This window comes from Protopterus annectens, chromosome 8.part0, assembly GCF_019279795.1.
Source record: "Protopterus annectens isolate FY-2018-M chromosome 8.part0, PAN1.0, whole genome shotgun sequence".
NCBI classification, from domain to species: domain Eukaryota; kingdom Metazoa; phylum Chordata; order Ceratodontiformes; family Protopteridae; genus Protopterus; species Protopterus annectens.
Genome location: NC_056741.1, coordinates 1,389,258,641 through 1,389,279,239, shown reverse-complemented (window position 1 = coordinate 1,389,279,239; position 20,599 = coordinate 1,389,258,641). Strand labels below are relative to the sequence as shown.

The 20,599-nt window shown below is 35.5% G+C and overlaps 1 protein-coding gene across 1 annotated transcript in view; it reads right to left on the bottom strand.

The window, feature by feature from the left end:
* Positions 1 to 7,875: 7,875 nt before the first annotated feature.
* Positions 7,876 to 20,599, bottom strand: part of LOC122809451 (nicotinamide N-methyltransferase-like) — a 226,720-nt gene continuing 213,996 nt past the window's right edge. Inside the window, exon 3 of the mRNA XM_044080971.1 lies at positions 7,876 to 8,448. Within this exon, the coding sequence (XP_043936906.1) occupies positions 8,019 to 8,448 (430 nt within the window). The 3' untranslated portion in view covers positions 7,876 to 8,018. The remainder of the gene's footprint in view (positions 8,449 to 20,599) is intronic.

The window sequence follows — 20,599 nt, the reverse complement described above, 5'->3', positions numbered from 1 at the left end:
AGCAGGAGTCTGCACCTAGGAGAATGAAATGATCTACATGCAACATGCAAACGTCAGTATAAAAGGGATCCCAGGGAGAGGTCAACTCTTTACTTATTGATATAAAATCTGGCCTTCCTACCTGTGTCACAGTGATATTCTTACAATGAGGAAGAGCTGAGGAGGTGGTGATAGACATACCTATATTTTTTTATTTTGTTTTGGAAATTGACTATAGAGATACAGTATTTCTATTAGATGTGATGGCTATTAATGTAAAGCTATACTCTAACTGGGCAAAAAGGGATATCATTACTTATGGTGGATATTGCAGGGAGGTTTAGAGTGCAGCATTAGGAAACATTAGCACAATAGTAAAATGTACAGATTTTCTGGGACTTCCGAGTGCAGACAGGCATAACCATACAGTAAAAAAAGAATAGGTGTGAAAGCAATTGACAATTACACTAGCTGGTTGCTTTGACATTCTTCTCAAAAAGATAGTGTTCGCAAGTAATGTTTAGCCAAAATGGTACTGGCAAACCATTCTGTACTACTGAAGTGAAAGATGGGAACTTGTTCAGAAGAAATGCTGACACTTACTGGGGAAATTACTGCAAAGGATGAAGGGATATTTGAAGGAAAAATTTAACTCATTAGATGTTCCCTCCAATCAAGAGAGTACCTATTGAAATGTATCAAAGCTTCTAAAGTGAACCCCAGTGAGATTTGAAGAGCCTTGAAGTAAGGCCCTTTTAGAGATAGAGCAGCCAAATCTGGCATCAAGCTGGTTATTAAGATATCCTCAGGGTGGCTATCAATGGAGTTGCATCAGACACAACCTACTGAGATGTGACCTCCAGATAAACCATAGACAGGCTATAGGGCTAACTCTCATCTTCCTAAGAATACTTTGGGATTTCCCAGTTATGAGAGGGAGTCTGTAGCTGAGAACAGATTTGTTCTGCTTAGTCTATCAACACTGTGGCAGTCATCAGGGAAAATCAAGGGAAATTGAATAAGTAAATGAGCTATGTTCTCATAAACCTCTACTACAGTCAAATCTCTGGTCTGACAATGAACAAACACAGCCTTCAAATCTTGAAATAACCCCAAGGCCACCATGGCCAGTACGTTGAGCCAGGCACTCTGTACAGCTCACTCCATCCATTTGAGCGACTCTCTGGATAAGTGCTGTTAATCTACCCTGAAGCTGTATTACCAGTTCAGTGAATGCCCATGATGAGGAATATCTCATCTACCCTAAACAGCAACTTAAGAGCTGTTACAAAACATCTGCCATTTCATTTAGACATGTTTAGGTCATATCTCACAGACTTCACATTATGGCTGTGCAGATAAAAATGTATTAATTCAGCAGTAGTGTCTGGCCTATTTTAGTCTAGGCACCTTAAATCATACCCTTTTGAAGTAAAGGCCTTTGATCAGGAGAGATTTATCCAGCTACCTTGGGACAATACCATAAATGACTGAAATTTGCAAATGGTCCTAATGAAGGCAAACTGGGCAGAGACGTGCAAGGAAATGCATTTAACACATCACCATAAAGTTTAGAAGTAGGGGAGGAGGAAACCAAGGAAAAATGACAGTGTGGAATTTCAAGGAGTTGAGTTATAATGAACTAAATAACAGAATCAAAGATACATTAAGGGACTGAAGGTAAACCAAGGGGAGAACAAGCTATTCAAATGTGCCAGAGATTGTGTGCTCAGGGTCATGGACAAGAGTTTGTGGAAGACACACAATGGGGAAAAAGATGAGAAAACTAGTCTAGTTACATAGATGTGAAACTAGTAATATGAGAAAAACATATTTACACAAAAATGGCAGGGATTTGTTATATAGCTGTAGGAGGTATAAATTTAAAAAGAAAAGACAAAGGCAGTAAAAGTTAAAGATGAAAATTACTTTTCCGAAGGATTAAAATGGAAACATTTTTTTTTCTGGATAGATTATAAAAAGAATGAAAATATTGTGAAGAAGCAGAGATACTGAATGAATACTTAACTTAGCCTTCCTGAAAACAAGGGATGCCATGCTGGGAGGGAGGTAGGTTAGGCAAAGTAGGAGGAGTTTAGAGGGCATGAGCTGGGGAAGGGAAGTGGTTCACCTAAGGAAGAATAAGGTACAGTGAAAATAAGAGCTGTCTTCTAGGGCTCACATAGGAATCTCGCCAGTGTGCTGGAGAATTCTATAATGGAGCTCTTTAACATGCTTCTGGCCAGTGCAGACGTCAATGAGGATTTGAAAACTGCAAATGTAAAAACAAAGAACTGCAGGCCTGTTGCTGTAAAAGCAAAGACAATTGAACTCAGAGTATTGAGGAAAAGTCAGTTTAGTTTCATTGAGGATTCTGTTGCTCCACCACTGGACCAGTAATCAAGGAGCCTCAATCCTCACCACTAGCACCAGTGGGGGACATACGTTGGGAGGATGACAATTTGCACACACACTATTTCCAGATGCAGATCTCTGCATCAAGTCCAATTTCCATTAAGAGCACACAGAGACCACAGTCAGTCTGGGGCTGGTTTCGTCCTCTTTCTCCCCACTGGCACAGCTATAGAGTTGAGATCTCAGCTGAGTGACCAAGCTATGACCTTAGCACCCTCTCTGACCAACCAGCGCTTCATGTCCCTGCTCAAGCAGCTGACTCACACACACTGAGGTTTGATTTATACACACATACATGGGAAAGGCTGGCACAGGTTTACCAGCTATGCCCCCTTCTGCCCAAACTATAAGGTAGTTTTCCCTGCCACCAGTCACTCCTTATCAGCAACTTTAAGGCCCTTAACAAAGGGTATCCAATCTTATTGTGTAATGTTACTGTTAATACAAACGGTAGTTTGAAAAAGAGCAAGGCTATTAGGAGTGACCTACACAGTGTCAACAAATAAGTATGCAAGTACTCTCAGAACTTAAATATATCTCACAGATATCAGTCACAATGAAATGTTTAAATATATTTAATAATATAGCATAAAAGAACAAGAAAATACTCAGTATATAATGACAGTAACATCAGGGTTCAAAATCACAGGAAATATTTAAAACAACATTGCAGGACAGTCTCAAATAAATAAAGAAAACATCTAAACTATACTTCACTATATTCCCGACTGAATCTGAGAGAATTACTATACCATAGTAAACTTACTTACAAAGCAACAACACAAATGTGGTGAGTGGATCTTAATTTTGTCAGGTCAAAGATAACATACAGAAAATTCAGTCTCTCTCAGAAACTTCTTAAATTAATATCTCAAATATTAATGCTGGGATAGCTTGCAGAATGACATAATTTCTTGTCATCTGACTCATCCCAGGTGAAAAACAACCATTGATGCAGCTAGTAACATTTATCATTTACCTGTGAAAATACATAGACCTCAGATCATTGGCAAATGGTGGAAGTCATAAAACAATAAAACACTTCCAAGACAATATTGAAAGCCTTTAGTTCTAGACATTGTGATGTTAGTGCACTGAAACCGAAAGACAACGTCTTTTTATTATGTGACCATAAAATAATTTAATTTCTGCTATTTTTCTGATGTTAACCTCTTGTGTTCCAGTTTCCATTGTTAAAATATATACATCTAAACAGTTACAATAGTGCAGGTGCATTTTTGTTTTATTCCAGTAGAGTACACTGTGGTTACATCTTTAAACAGCACTTTGTAAAATACCTCTTCAGCACACGTCTGTATAAACCATCTTATATAACATACAGTTTGAATACATTTCTAACACAAGCATATGAATCATGTTGATATTCTCAAATAACATAATTAGTTACAAAATTCCAGATAGCTGGGCTGGCAGTATCTCCTTTTGTGACAAGGATGATACATTTATGGACTAAAGCATTCAGAAACTTATGGCCAGATGATGTCATTCAGACCTTGTCCATTTATGGCAATGTTATGGAAAAGTTTCACAGGAGAGTACTAGTGGATGCTATCAACCTAGGCTTCACCAAAGCCTTTACCCAGTCCTGCATAAGCAAACACAACAACCCAGGTATAAAGTCCAGTATCAGCAAAAAAACATAATAACAACGTAATGTAATAATGCCCAATGTACATTTCACATTCACAGTGCATTCTTAAGGGATTCCCACCATCCCATCACCAGACAGACCAAGTGAGCAGAAGAATGGCCACTGAACTTCAGGTAGGTACATGGGAAGTTCTGTACTTGAGCCTCAATAGCCCGGGTATGAAATATCAGCAAGGAGAATGAAATGAATACTAACAAAACAAGAAAACTATATGGTAGCTTTAATAATATGGCGAAGGCTATAGCAGTAGCAGACAGAACTCCTGAGTGTATCCGGAGGACGACAAATTTCCAGAAACATACAGGTGCAGGTCCTGCTCTACTGGTTCTTGATCGGGCCATGCTTTGAGTTCTGCATATAGCTCTGCACACAAAGAAATGAAAGGCATGTTAGGCAGCTGGAATGAGTGCTGAGGAAAGGAACTAGAACGTGTGAGAAACAGAAGTAAAAGGGTATGTCCAGACATTAGCGGAGCAGGAATACTTTTCCTTAGGACACAGAGAGGAGACATGATATGGCTGCAGAAGACTGTGTTGCCCACATGTGATGGTTACCCAAAGGAGGAAGTTTGAGGAATGCAGAATTTAGTCAGTTGTAGATAATAACTACTGCCTGCATCTACAAAAGTACAAAGAGTTGTGATTTCATGAAATGGTTTACCTGAATACATGGAAGTAGAGGATGGAAAGGCTACATAAGAAGTACATTTTAAATACACTTTTAGTGCAGAATAAGCAATTGGGCATACTGTACAGGGTCCCTATTAAGTCAGCGAATGCACTAAATTGAACATATTTGCCCGAAATAGCAAAATCTCGAAAGCACGGAACAGTGATTTTTTTTTTCCTAGGGAAAAAAAAATCACTGGGCTGTTTTTGGGACTTTGCCATTTCCTCCATTGTGGTTTGATCTCGGAGTTGGTATATTTAAGTACAGATTTTGTGGGGGGCACAGCCCTCACGTCAGAGGTTGTGGGGGGCGAAGCCTAACTTTTTTTTTTTTTTTTATTTAAAATTTGTTTTTTCGGTGTTAGTGGGTCGATTATACAGCATTCGCAGTTTAGTGCGTGCGCTTATATAATGTAGACCCTACTGTACACACTTCTATTTGTCAAATGTAGCATAATGCAATGTAATGCAGAAGTATCCTGGCAACACCACAGCATTTCCACACAATTTGGAAAAGTACGAACACTGAACAAAGTATAACTGCTAGGGCATGCTGTCTAATGACAATAAGTTGATAACCATGCATTCAAGCATATAGTCACGGTTTTCATAATCCATGTCTGCATTCTGTATACTTCCCTTCATTATTCAAATTTAACTTTTTTTGCACATTTGTTTCCTACTGTGAACTCTAAATTATTATTGCTCCCACTATTCCAGGCTGCAAAGATGGAAGGGAATTTCTTGCTGTGATGGAGTGGAGCTTTACAGCTTAAAATTTAATTTCACAGTTGTTAACACCAGAATAATGTACAATACTATTAATCTGTTTGAAGGCTCCCTGGCTACCACTGTTTATCTCACTGGTTCTTCTAACATTATACGTTCTGGTGGTTCTTCTAAGATAGCAGACTCAGTTAAATTATGCTATTGATGGATATGGGATGTTGGAGGTGTGTGGATTCAGGGGCACACTGGGCAGTGCTTACATCCTGGTAGAGACCAGAAGGAAGCTCAACACTCATGCCTTGTGGAATGGAGCATAGATGCCTCATGGGAACAACCCTTGTGAAAATGAGGGGACATCCTCAGCTATCATCCCATTGCATACCTGCCCACTATGGGTGCAAGCATTAGAAATGAGGGGGAAAAAGGAGAAACTCTTGAACCACTATGGATGGCTGTCACCCCAGTGATGGAGAACTAATGGGATAACTGGCTGTCGTGTAAGCTGATAACTGACAGTGGGTGGGAAGACCACAAAAATATGGCTATGTTTCCTGGTTTACTGATTGTATGATGCAGAGCAGGGCAGATTATTCACCTAGACCAGACCACATCACAGCTGGCTGCATACTTTATTGGAGGGATCTACCTTTATCTAGTCTATTAGTCAAGTAATTCTTTTATAGGGTCAGGTTTTCAATAGACACCAAACCTTTTCATTCTGGGTATTTAGCAAATGTAAATGAATAAAATAGGAGAGAGAAATTGATATTGCCAGATGACAATAAGATATTGGAGGCATTTAAGTTAACATTAAAGTCCGTATCCCTTCAGAAATTGGTATTTACGCAGCTGATGATATTTAACAATGCATACTATACTCGTCTCACTTTGCACAAATTTGATGCGAAGAATTCACCCATATGCCCACATTGCTTTGATCAGACAGCAGATTTGCTTCACATGTTCTGGAGTTGTAAGTGCATTTATAAATTGTGGAATTCATTAAAATTGCAGTTACAATAAATGGGTTACCAAAATTCAACACTCTCTTGGGAGTTTATAATTCTTCATATTCCCCCGGAGAATCTAAATAAATCAAAAACGATTGTAATTATGAATATTTGCCTATTAATGAAATTATATATAGCCACAAATTGGTTGAACCCAGCCCAGACATCGTGGGAAAATTTCAGATTGTTGGCAATAAAACACATCTTAGCGCATAAACTGTTAATTAGTGATCACAAGAAAAATATCAACAACATAAAAATCTGGGAGCAAATTTTTAATATTATTTTTGGCTTAGAGGTTACTATCCACTTTTTCTCGGGAACCAGAGTATAGTCTAAATCAACCTTAGATTAGATAGAGAATGTACAGAAAAGACAGATTGTTGGCTTTGATTAGTTAATGTTGGATTTTTATTATTTTCCTTTTGATTGTTAGTGCTGTACCTTTGATCAATACATGAGGTTGATATATATGTGAAATTAACCAATGGAAGCATCTTGTATATATTGTATATAATGTGTGAATTTGTAATATGGTTGTGAAAAATAATAAAAAATGATTATTGAAAAAAAAAAAGTAAATGAATAAAATAAAGCAGCAACATTCTAAACAGAAAACATGTATTTCCGGGTCTATATTATAACATCGAAGTCTTATCACTTTGAATGATATAATATCAAACCATTTAGATCGAAAGACTATAACATCGAACACTCGGAATAGCGAATTTTTTTCCCAAGGAAAAAATTTGCTGTTCCGACAAACATACACACAACACAAGCACACCAAAATAAATGCTCCACATACATACACTTCACAAAACCCTACACTAAACCATACATACACTACTAGCTATCCACTTATCTTAACCCAACCCTAACCCTAAGGTCCGTAACTACCGCACACTCACCTTACCCACTCCCTAACCCTAAGGTCCCAATCGCACACTCACCTTACCTGCTCCCTAACCCTAAGGTCCCTGTCTCACACTCACCTTACCCGCTCCCTAACCCTAAGGTCCCTATCACACACTCACCTTACCTGCTCCCTAACCCTAAGGTCCCTAACTATCACACACTCACATTAACCCGATCTGTTCGCACACTTACCTTAACCCGGTCCACAACCTTCGCTCCACAGTCGATGAAATAGCAAAGCTGCAGAAATTACCCACTGAATACTTTCCCTAGGAATGTATTCGATATACTGCTGCTTCGCTATTTTCAACGTTCGGTGCATAGGGTTTGATATTATAACATTCGAAGTTTTAAAACTTCGATGTTATAATATAGACCCGTATTTTCTGACTATCTTTAACATGTATTGTAAATGATTTTATAAGCCCCTGTTGTGAAGAAAAAATACTGTAGTAATTAAAATGTGCAGTACAATAAACGTTCATCTTCTAGCAGACTTTATGGCATTATTTACAGTACATTAAAATGAGATAGAGACTTTGAATAATATTTTACTCTACCATATACAACTGATAAGATAATTACAAGGCTAAACATTATCTTATACTATTAATGTAATTACCATCTTCAGAATTGTTTTTGTGCAACAAGAAAAAGAAGACTTTCAAAATCAGAATGAGTATTCGTAGCCCTGTCAGGGCCAGGCATGATATCTACTTTCCGTATAATATAGTTATTCTCATTCAGTACTTTAGTTAGAAATTCCTTGTCAAAGTAAAGACATGAAAATTTTCGACTGTCAACCATATAGAAAGTTTCATTCAGCACTGCAGTCATTATGAGACTTCCCCCTGGCTTCAATAGCGTACTTATGTTTTTTACAGCATTGCGATATGTCTCTTGGTCTTTGCAAGCTGCCTCCAAGCACAGTGATGTCATTAGGCAATCAACTGGTTCAACACAAACAGGGTGTAGCGGGTTGCTAGAAGTGACATCGCATTTCAAAACTCGCTTGACTCGTTGTCTCAGCTTTTCCTTTTTCTCAGTCCATGACACTCTACAAAGAGGTAGAAATACACAATGAAAACTATGGTACTGGCATTTTGGGAAAATGTGTAACAATTTCTAAAAATCTTAAGGACACTTCTGCTGATTACAGGGGTTCTGTAGTCCTTCACAGTTTTGAACAGTCACCATTCACTTTGTTAAATGGAAAACTAATCTAACAGTGACATTTGCATTTAACAATTCATTTGTTAGCTGTTTTTTATTTGCAAGGACCTTAACATTTTCTTTAATGCAGCCTCAGATAAAAAAAAACGTGGACAAAAGATCATTATCGTTATTCATTATTGTTTTTCATAATATATTATAAATGTATATCAAAATGAGTGCATATCTTTTAAGTTCTACTATGCTGCTCTAAGGAGAAGCACATCCATCTTGTTGACCCTGTAGAAGGTTGAGTAAATAGACTACAACCTAATGATTAGTTCACAGAAGTCAATGGAGCTGTTTTTGAATGATTGTTTGTTTGTTATATGTGACAATAATAATCAGGAGACTGAAAAAAGCAGTTGGAACAATGAGCTAACAGAATACCAGGGCTGTTCGTCCACCACATGCTGGATAAAGGGCCACTGTCTTTGCTTGAAGCTGGGATGTGCTTGATACTAAAGATGTAGTAAAGGTAAATTAAAGACAATCCTGACTGATATTTAAAAGGGTAAATATAAACTAATAGCTAATAATGATGAATTCAAATGGGCAATGAAGTTGATGAGATAATAAATGACCACCCAGATGCTACACTGACACTGCAGGAGGAAAATAAAGTAAGAAGGAGCAAAACATTAGCCTAGAGGCAACATCTGCAATGCTGAAGGCAAAGCAAGCTTTTCAAGAGGACTGGATTTGGAAAAAACAATATTCATGTGATTGTGGTATTGGGGAAAGAAGGCAGTGTGCAATGTGTTGTATTTACAAAGATTACCTTGGCTTAGTAGAACTGTTTCCGCACAAATTGTATTAAAAGTGAAACACCACACAGATTATTTTGGCCACTGGTAACAGAGAGGTAAACAGAGAGTGGTTTGAACCTGGATACTGGTTTTATGAAACACTATAGCAATTAAGAACTTTTCCCACTGAGCAGCTAACAGTGCAGACAAATAAGGTGCACTGAACATAACAAACGTTTCTTATCCTAGTAATGCATAATTTTATGATGAAACAACTCTGAATCCAAACAGCTCATAAAGTTAATAATAACTAAAATTACTTGGGTTTGTGTTTTGGCACCTGTGCTTATTGACAAGAGAGTAGTTATCATCACATAGTAACACTCTAGTCAGAACACTAGTAACTATAAGCTTAACAGTCAGTGAGGCCTTCATATTGAGATAGTTTAACTGGATAATAAAACTTTGTTCAGAGCTGCTGCTCTCTTCATAGGTTCATAGGAGGTTACTAGGCTATTGTCCCCAGGGCCTTTTAAGACTAGCCATGTTATACTCTTGTTCCCTTATTAACCAAGTTGTATGTCTATATTTGCAGCGTGAATCTATAGTCAGCACCAACTGGCCCTAGGGATGCACATTTACTACCAAATGTATCGTACTGAGGCAAATTATATTTTACTGTAATATTTCTGGTCTTCAATCACTTAAGCAAGCATGAATAGATTGTTCTTACATTGCTTGCAGTCAGTATTGGAGATTTGCAGAGTCTCCAGATGCTCAATTTAATATTTTTCTTATTTACAATGATTATAATGAGGTACATAGGCTACACTTTCTGATTTCATCAAGAGCAATGAATTTAAGTTATCATCATGTATCCTTCTAGTCTCTAGTATTTTCTCCTATCACAGCTCACTTACTTTTCAGTGTAATATCCGCTGGTGATCTTCAGGTTAATGAATACAAAACACTTAAATATTTAGTAAAACGTGTGAATCCTGTAACTGGCAGTGATATTGCACATATTAATATAATAAAATACAACCAAAGAAAAGCAGGAAAAATAAAGACAAAGACCACTAAATACCAAACACAGTTTATTAAATACTTAGCGCCTCGGCTTACACAACCTTCAAAGAGTAAAGACATCACAAAACACAGTTTGCTTACATTACAATATACATAATTAGTAAAAACTGAATTAATTAACCAATGAATTCAAATCACATACTTCCAATTACATTCCTTATTGAGCCCGAAAGGATCCAATGTACCATACTTTAAAATAAGAAGGGTTTCCTTCTTTAGAAGTTTATTTTTTAAATTAATACATTCCCCTATGCCAACTTGTAATTGTTCCAAAACACATCCCCTCAAAGACTCAGGGTTAGAATCATGTGCCACCATAAAGTGACTACCAAGGGTGCTTTCTAATTTTTTATTTCTTATATCCCTACTATGTTCCTGTAGGCAGACCCTGAAACGTCTATACGTTTCCCCTATGTAGAACATATCACAACCACACCTCAACACATACACAACCCCCTCAGTATTACAATTATACCTATCTCAAGCTGTAAATTTTTGGCCATTAATATAGGAAAAGGAACTCACTACATATTGGCAAACGGAACAACCATCACATCGAATAGTACAATTATATAAATCCAAACTCTGATTAATACTGACATCTGGTGGATAAAAATAATTATGGACCAATATATCTGATAAATTCCTAGCTCTTTTATATGATATGTTAACAAACTTACGTGATATAGAATTCAGAATTTTTTACTTTAGAAGCATAGGCCACAAACGTCGCACCTGCTTCACAATTTCCTCAGTTATACATTGAAAGTAGTCACAAAGAAAACTTTGACGAGTTATTACCAACAGCCTTTTTTGCATACACTTTCCCACTCTTCGAAATATTGGAAATATCCACATGAAAATTTGTTTCATATCTTAAATTCATTATTTTATGCTTGGCTTCACTAATCACCTCAGCGTTATAACCTCTCTTAATGAACATATCTTCTGCTTTCAATATTTCTCTGTCAAATAGGCTATTCAAGCTACATAACCTATGTATTCTAAGAAATTCATTATAAGGCAATACCTTACCAAATGTTTAGGATGACAACTACTCCTATGCAAAAATACATTTCTGTAGTCAAAGTTTCTATGAAGACTAGTTGTAAACCCATCCAAACTTATATCCAAAAAATTCACTTGAGAGCCAAGCTGCATTCCATCAAACCGCAAGCCCATATTATTAGACTGTAAATCATTTACAGACTTAAGAGCCTCTGTTTGACTTCCTTCACATAAAAAAATAAGATCTTCAATAAACCTAAAATATAAAATAACTTGTGATCTAAAAATTCATGTCTATAAACAAAATCATCCTCAAGCTTGGCCATAACTAAGTTCGCATACATGGGGGCAAAAGCCGCCCCAATGGCGGTACCCTGTAGTTGCTAAAAGATGTCACCATTAAACATAAAAAAATATTCTTTAAACAAAACATCACTAAATCAATCAAAAAATAAGACATGGGAGAGTCCCCTAAAAAATAAAACAAAGTTTGAATGCCTATATTGTGTTTTATGTTAGTATAAAGACTTTTAACATCCAAACATAACCAAAACATGTCAGTATTCCAAACTTTCCCCCTGATTTTAGTCAAAGTCTTGACTGTCTCTAATATATGAGGCTGTGTTAATAACATATTTGTTCAGCTGTTCATGTTGCAAAATGCTGATATTCTTCAGAAAATATCTTTGTGCGGAGACTATAGGTTGACCGCTGATATTAACAAGGCCTTTATGTGTTTTAGGAAGACAGTAAAAAACTGCTATAGAGCAGTTATCCACACTAAATTTCTTCTCCACATCTTTAGATGTAAAATACCCCAGCCGTAAATCTTTATCTAACAAAAGTTGATACTCTTTAATGGCTTCAAAATAATCTGAAACATCACATTTCCTATAAATTTCCATGTTATTCAAATGTGCATAGCACATGTCTAAATATTGAGTGTAATGCATAACTACTATCTGGTTGCCCTTATCTGATGGCTTAGCCACCCATCTTTTATCATTACCAAATTCCAATAGGGCCAACCACTGCTGTTTAGTTAAATTAAAACATACTCTAGACATGTTCTTAATACAATGCCAATATAATTGTTCCACCTCAATGTTTAGTGTGAAAAATATCCTTGTGTGGTGTTATTCAAAAAAGGGGAAATAAAGGAACTTTTAACAGAAATGGCGCCAGTATCTGGCTTACAATAAGCACTGATACGGCCCTCAAACAAATCTTCCTGTGACGAAAAACATGAATGAAAAGATTCTTCTGCACTATCATCATTATCATGTATGGCATAACCACCCTCCTGATTAAAATAGTACATTAGATGCAATTTCCTGCTGAATGAGAACATTTCACTTTTAAGCACATGTAATCTGGGTAAAGCAGTCGGTATAAATTTGAGACCAAGAAACACAGACATAGCATCAGAAATTTCACAATTAGACAAACTGACTATTTGTAAATCACTATTAACATCATTAATACCAGTGTTTCCTTTTGTTATACTGTCCTTTTTTGTTGTAATTCTTCTGCTGGCCCTACTCATTGCGACCTCATTTTCTGTTGTTAGAGTCAAATTTTGTGGAACTTGAGCTTCAAAAACGTTTTTGCAGGTCATATGGATTTTGTGCCTTAGGCAATTCCAGAAACTGTTCATCACCACCTTCAGCCCCCACATTAATTTCTGCTTCCTCCGAAGTAGCAAAAGAGACTGAGGTGGAGGCAAAAACATTTTTGCCATGACCATTATTGCTCCTACTTCTGGACGGCAACCTATTGCTTCTGTGTTTCCATAGGAACAACTTATCAAGATTATAGTCTTTTATATCTCTGTTTATCTTATAGCTTTTTTGCTCCACTATCTCATGTTCAAACTCCACAAGTCTAGTATTAATTTCTTCAAGCATGTTAGTCAATTTAACTGTTGTCAAATGTTTGTCAAGTTCAGCACTCGCCAGTCCAATCTCCTCCTTGAGTCGTCGTTTCTTTAATTCATCCCTTTCAGTCAATATACGCACACATTCTATGGAGCACTGATGGGCTGCCCGAATCCATCTCTTCCAAAAATTAATATCCTCTGCATTCCCCTCATCAAACGGGGTTGTAGGTATCCTATATGCTCGCAAACCTCTCGGAGTGATATTGAGCTCTACATATCGTTGCAAACAGAGAATATTAATATGGGTGCTTGCTTCTTTCTGCACTAAGTTCTCCAACTTTTCTCTCAAATTCAGAATTTCTGCAGACAAAACAACCATAGTCGAAGAGCCTAGTGTCTGGGAAGGATTAACAAAGCGGTGTTCATGCTCACCCATAAAACGATCCCAGGCAGTAACCGAACTCTGAACAGCCAAATTAGCAGCACCAGATGAATTCGAAACACCTACTGCTTCCATAGTCCTAGAATCTCTCTCATTCTCTGTAGAACAAATTGTTCAGTGGTTCTTTGACTGCCATCAACCGTATCATCCCTAAAGGGACGAGGCAGATTATTAGCAGGATCACTGGCCATCCAAAAAACAAAAATAAAATACAACCAAAGAAAAGCAGCAAAAATAACAACAAACACCACTGAATACCAAACACAGTTCATAAAATACTTAGCGCCTTGGCTTACACAGCCTTCAAAGAGTAAAGACATCACAAAACACAGTTTGCTTAAATAAAATATACATAATTAACAAAAACTGAACAATTAGTTAACCAATGAATTCAAATTGCATACTTCCAATTACATTCCTTATTGAGCCCAAAAGGCTCCAATGTACCATACTTTAAAATAAGAAGGTTAAACCCGGAGCCTTTCGGGCTCAATAAGGAATGTAATTGGAAGTATGTGATTTGAATTCATTGGTTAATTAATTAATTAAGTTTTTACTAATTATGTATATTGTATTTAAGCAAACTGTGTTTTGTGATGTCTTTACTCTTTGAAGGCTGTGTAAGCCAAGGCGCTAAGTATTTTATAAACTGTGTTTGGTATTCAGTGGTGTTTGTCGTTATTTTTGATATTGTACATATTGTTTATGTGAGGTTAATGATAATTTAACAAACTGCTGAAAAGTCTACAGCAGTAAATTAACTGCTGTTTCAGCTTACTTCAGTGGAATTTCTAGAGGCTCCTGATGCAAAGTGGAGTTTGAATTGTTTATTTCATTAATGAAAAATATGCAGAAGTGCCGCATTGCTTAATTATTAACAATTGTACTCCTGCTGCTTAGTCTGACTTCCTGAAACTAAGGAAGGTATCTCAAAAACATATAAAGCCCCCCAAAACAGTGTTTATTCCCTACTTATGTCTGTCCAAACCTTAAACTTACGTGCCAGCACATTTTTTCCTCAGTGGACTTCATTGCAAATTCACATTTTCTGTTAACCAAAACATCTATCCCAAAGAGATTGCTTGTTTAGACAGGCTAATAAATTACAGATTATAATTTCTTGCTTTCTTCCTCTGAATTTAACTAATCCTCCTACAAATCTCTTGTATTACAATGTAATTTCTCATTAAGTGTCAAGAGTAGTCTCTATACCTGTTATCTTCTCAGCCAGATGAACAGACTCTACAGTAACATATGCAGAAAGATCTTTTACTTTCATGGAGGGTCATAACCTAGTCTTCTAAAGTTTCAGGCTCACATGCAGACATTCACACACATGCAAGCACACACACACACAATTTACACAATCTGTCTCAGAGGTATAGTTCTTATATTAACCATCAAGCTGCAATCTCTCTCAATATTGTTTTTTTTTTCCAAGTGTCCTTTTTTAGCAAATAGGAAGGAAATAATGTACTTATCTTTCAAGAAACAATGGATATTTAAATTACTGTACCTAATGTTTGTAACTTAACTCCTGACGAAGTGTTTGTGCCTGAAAGCTTGTGTAATTACAAAACCTATCATGGCCCAGTAAAATGTATTACACCATATCTGTGTTGAAGTGTCCTTGTGTTTATGAGGCTCTACTTATTGCAGATACTAGTCAGCTTGAATATGATAAATAAATACAGGAATATTTGAGAAGCATGCATAGCATGGGTACCAAAGGTAAAGATACAGCAGGTAAGTGATTAGATGCTCCCTGTGACATCTGAGGAAATTCATGATAAGATGAATGACAGCAACACAGTAAAACCCTGAGAAGTGATCACTTACTGGTGGAAATATGAAGGCAGAATAAGGATAAGATGGTCGCATGTCTTATGGGAGGGATTAATGAAGGCCTTATGAAGAGAGTGAAACCTTACTTCTAGAAGCAAACCATAGCTGTTCTTCTCTCAAAGTAGGGTAGAGATTCATGTATGTCATAAACCTATATGTCACTGGCTATACTTAACTATGAGTTTAAGTTATACATGTCTTTTGTAGCAGCAAAATTAGTGCAGTGCTTGCTGGGGTTGATTGAAAATTATCAGTATAGCTCTGCAAGGGACCATCATGTCTTTGACAATATAGTAAAGAAGATATTATTGACAGAGACTGTTCAGGCTGATAATGAGCAGGTTGCAATATTAAGCTTGAGTGAAGAAAAGGTACTTGGTAAGGCTGAATGGCATTCTTTCATGAAACTCTTTTCAGCTTCTTCGGATTTACAGAGGATTTTTTTTTATCCGATTTTGGAAATGTATTCTGACCTAATTGCTCAGATATAGATGCAAAGTAGTCATTTGCTTTCTGGGAAACTGTTGAATTGGTCCATGTTATGGCTGTCAGCTGTCAACTATATTTTCTAATTTGTATTACATCAGGAATAATATGGAAATCTGTGATAAAGGGACAAGAATGTGGTAAAAATATCTGTTTGCTGATGATGTGTTAATATACTTGACACGACCTTAACAAGACTTGACAACTACTTCTCAATTGTAACTTGATTTTTTTTTTATTATTTTTGGAGGTATAAGATAAACAAAATGAAGACTAGACTATAACAGCATGAGTAATGAGATAAAAATATGGGTGTCTGTGGGAGTTTTCCCATAACCAATATGTGGGAGTTTGGTTGGGAAGCTCAGTGTAGGGCTCCATTATTAAGATATGTGAGGGGATAACGAAGAGGCTAAAATCCAGTTTTAAGAGATGGAAAATGGGAGGAGTGGAAAAAAACAGACTATAAACAGACTTTTTGCATCACCTCTGCTACTGAATATGTTTCACACAGTCTTAGAAGATAACCTAAGCAACTTTTGAAGTCAATTAAAGTCTGCTAATAAATGTTATCTGCAGTGGTGGAAACTCTAGAATGGCCTGTGAAAAAAATAGTGGTTGCAAAATAAATGTGCACATAGGGTATACCTATCAATATTTATATCATGGCACTGTTTAAATGAAATGTTTATATTTACTAAAGATGAAACACTGATTCTTGGTGGAAATATCTGAATTGCTTGAGGAGGAGAAACAAGGCAGAGTCTGAGACAGTTTTCTTTTTGGTATTAATCTGTAAATAAAGAGGAGTTTCCTTATGTGGTGAAGCAAGCTATGGATACTTTAAACCAGTTTCTGAGCAGCAAAAAAAAAAAAACTTATTAGTGTCAGTGGTGAAATAGACAGCACACTCACCTTTGGTGCAGAAGGATGTAGGTTCTATTCTCACACCACATGGATCAATTGCTAACACTGCAGTGCAGCATAAGGGGGGAGCTGCAGTCCTGAGTGTGTCTTTCTTCAAATGAGATGTTAAACCGAGGACCCATCTGCTTGAGATAGTGGTAGCTCAGGGAGATGTAAAACATCCTATGGCACCTATCCAAAAGACTTGTGGTGTTTTCATTAACACAACATAACTAAAACGTTATACACACATTTACAAAATATACATATTTACAGGTTCATATCTACACATTCCTATATACCCTCAGCATTATTATTTAATAACTGGTCCCCCACTCCTTCTTCCACAGGCATACTCTTAATTTTTTCACAATATATCAGCCAAAATCTATTTCCCATTAAAACGTTTATTCAGTCTGTCATTCCAAATAACTCGTATAATGTAAAATGAATTCTTATTTACCCTTCTTATATATTCTTTCTTCTTGTTTTTAGAATATTTATGCATAATGACATTCATATCTGTATTGTTTATGTCATTAGTATTCTCAAAATATTTTTCTTCACACAACTTTTTCCAAAGTTTAACCACTTTTTTACATTAAAAAATGGTCTCTTGTCTCTTCCTCTCCACAAAATAAACACACACTTTCAATTTTTTTTAATATGGCATATTCCCCCTTAAAGGTAGCATATTCATTATCAGTCTCCATAGGAAATCCTGGCACTCTATAATCTTAGCATATTACTTTTACTTTACTTTAATGGCTTGTATCACCTCTTCTGGTAAAATTTCCTATGGTTTTACATAATAATATTGTTTCATCGCATTATTATACCACATCATTCTATTTTTCTCTATATCAATGTTTTTCATTTACCATGCTAGTTTTTTTCTTGATAATTTTAATTTTATTCATTTTTATTGATCATTTTTAATTTCTTCATTTATATAATATTTAAGTATTTTTCTTATTCAAATCATCTCCCAATTTTTTGTACTTGTATACAAATCTTCTCAATATTACTTTGCTATTCTCTTCTTTTACCTACTTAAATAGTCTATAAAGTTTAAAGAAGCAGAATAAACAAATGGATTTAATAACCCCATTCCACTTCATCATAATTCATATGCAGCATAACTCTTTTCAGAGTGTCATCCTGAACCCCATATGAAAGAAAACATTAATTGCACAATTTCTTTTTATATTTTCCTGGTATCATATAAGAATTTGATATATATATATATGTTATTTTCCCATTAAAACATAATTCACTGTATGAACCTTTTTTCTTCAATGCTAATCTATAAGTCTTCCACATAAGACATATTTCTTTAAATTGCTTTTATCAGACTTTCCCATTGGCTCATAACTGCATAATTTTCCCTAAATGTTATCCCTAGCAAAGATATTTCCTTTATTTGAAAAATACACCCTTTCAATTTTCACCTCACTCAAACCCTTATTTTTATATCGTTATTCAAGGTTATTCGCATTTCATTTAAAAATCCATTCAGACAAACCAACACTTTCCTCATCCATATTTTATTCTTGCATCATCTGCATTTGTCAAAACCACTAGAAACACCACTTACTTTTGCATCACATACCTAGCATCTTTCATTTTATAAGCAGATTCACATTCATTACTAATGCAAACAATATCTCACTCAAGGGACATCCTTATCATATACCATAATTCATACATACTTCTTTATTCAGCTACTCATTCACTAACATTCTCATACTGCTGCTTTGATATGCTGTCATACACACACTTCTAATTTTATTAACTATTCCTTACATTTTTTATACCATCTTGCAATGCATCATGTCGTACTGCATCAAATGTCCTTCTACTATCACCTATCATAATGTTCAAATCTTCCTTTTACTTTCAATATCTTCCAAAATTTCTTGAATGAACAATAATAATTCCTGGCATTCCTTCCCTTTTTATCATATATACTTTCTTCTGTGATGTCTTTCATCCCTCCTTCCATTCTCCTCTGTATTATATGTTACAATGTGTATTATTTAATGTAATAGGTCTCCAATTTTTTATTTCATTCTTACCATCTTTCTTCCATATAAATTTTAATATCTCACTACATAACATTTACACATTCTCTTTGCCAATTCCTTAATTTCTTGTACATTTCATAACCTGTACCATCTGGACCTGATAGTGAATTAACATTTACTTTCCTAAGTACTTCATCCAATTTACTAATAGTAATTTCTTTCTTAAATTCTTCCTTAACTCATTCTTTAAGTTTTTACTTTCCAGTCTCTTTTATTTTCTTTCTTTTTACTCTTAGGCATATTTTCTACTACAATACTCATAACTTGAATGTATGATCTTTTTACCTCTCCTTTTATATTTTTAATTTCCCTCATTAAAGGAATATCCTCCTTTACTGCTTTACCCAAATATGCAGACATTTCCTCACTTCTCCCTTGTAAATATCTCAGCTCAACCAGTAATGTCTTAATTCTTTTCAATCTTTTTCACATAATTCCTTTTCCATATCATACTACTCTCTTGTATTTATCTTTAAATTCTTCATTGCATTTCTAGACATTTCCATGCTTCATTTTTTCTTCCTTTCCTTCATCCTTTATCCTTCTTTTTAAATTTAATCCACCACTTAGACACATTTTTATAAAAGTCCTTTGTGCTTATATGATCCCTCCCTAAATGCAATGCTTTTCACTCTTCAAATTCATCACATAATTTCTCATTTGTTTTATTTATTTCCTGTTTTAACATACACCCTTTCTTTCATCATCGCTATCCATATTGCTAAATGATCCAAAAAATGTATCTAGTACATCACCGTCTGCTACTCCCAAACCTTCTGAGAGTACAAAATAATCAATTCAGATCCAATTGTATCTCTTCTATAAGTCAACTGACTTTTATTTCATGTAGTTAACTTACCACATTTTATCATGTCTTGCTATTTTAACATCTTTCCCTTAAACCACAATTAAAGTGCCCTGCAATGATAATTTTCATGTTAACAACCAGAGAGTCTAATATTTGATGGAACATTCTCTTTATACTTGCCATTTGTATATGTATATAATACTATAATTCTACAACTATATTCTCTCCACCTCATATCCACAACAATTATCCTTCCCATCCTTACCAATGTTACATTTGAAATTTTTACTGTTTTTACACAATACAGCCACTCTAGAACAACATCCACTTCCTACATTCCACATTATTTTTTTACCTCACAATTTTTTTCTGTTTGCAATCTTTATTCACTTGTCAGGAATCTTACATCCTCTATCAGAATAATATCTACATCACATTTAGCACACCTTGCAATATTAATAATACTATTCACATTTACTGAAAGTATTCTACAATTGACTTTTTCTTGTTTTTAAGTTTAAGTATTTAACATTTTCATTTTCTTGTTGTCTATTCTTTCCCCAATTTAATATTTTCTGAGTTATGTACAAACATTCCTTGATCCTCAAGTCCTCAGAATCTGATTTTTCACTACTGTCATTAGCTGAAACACAGCTAACTCTCTTTACTCTTTACCCTTCTTTTTTATCTATGGTGA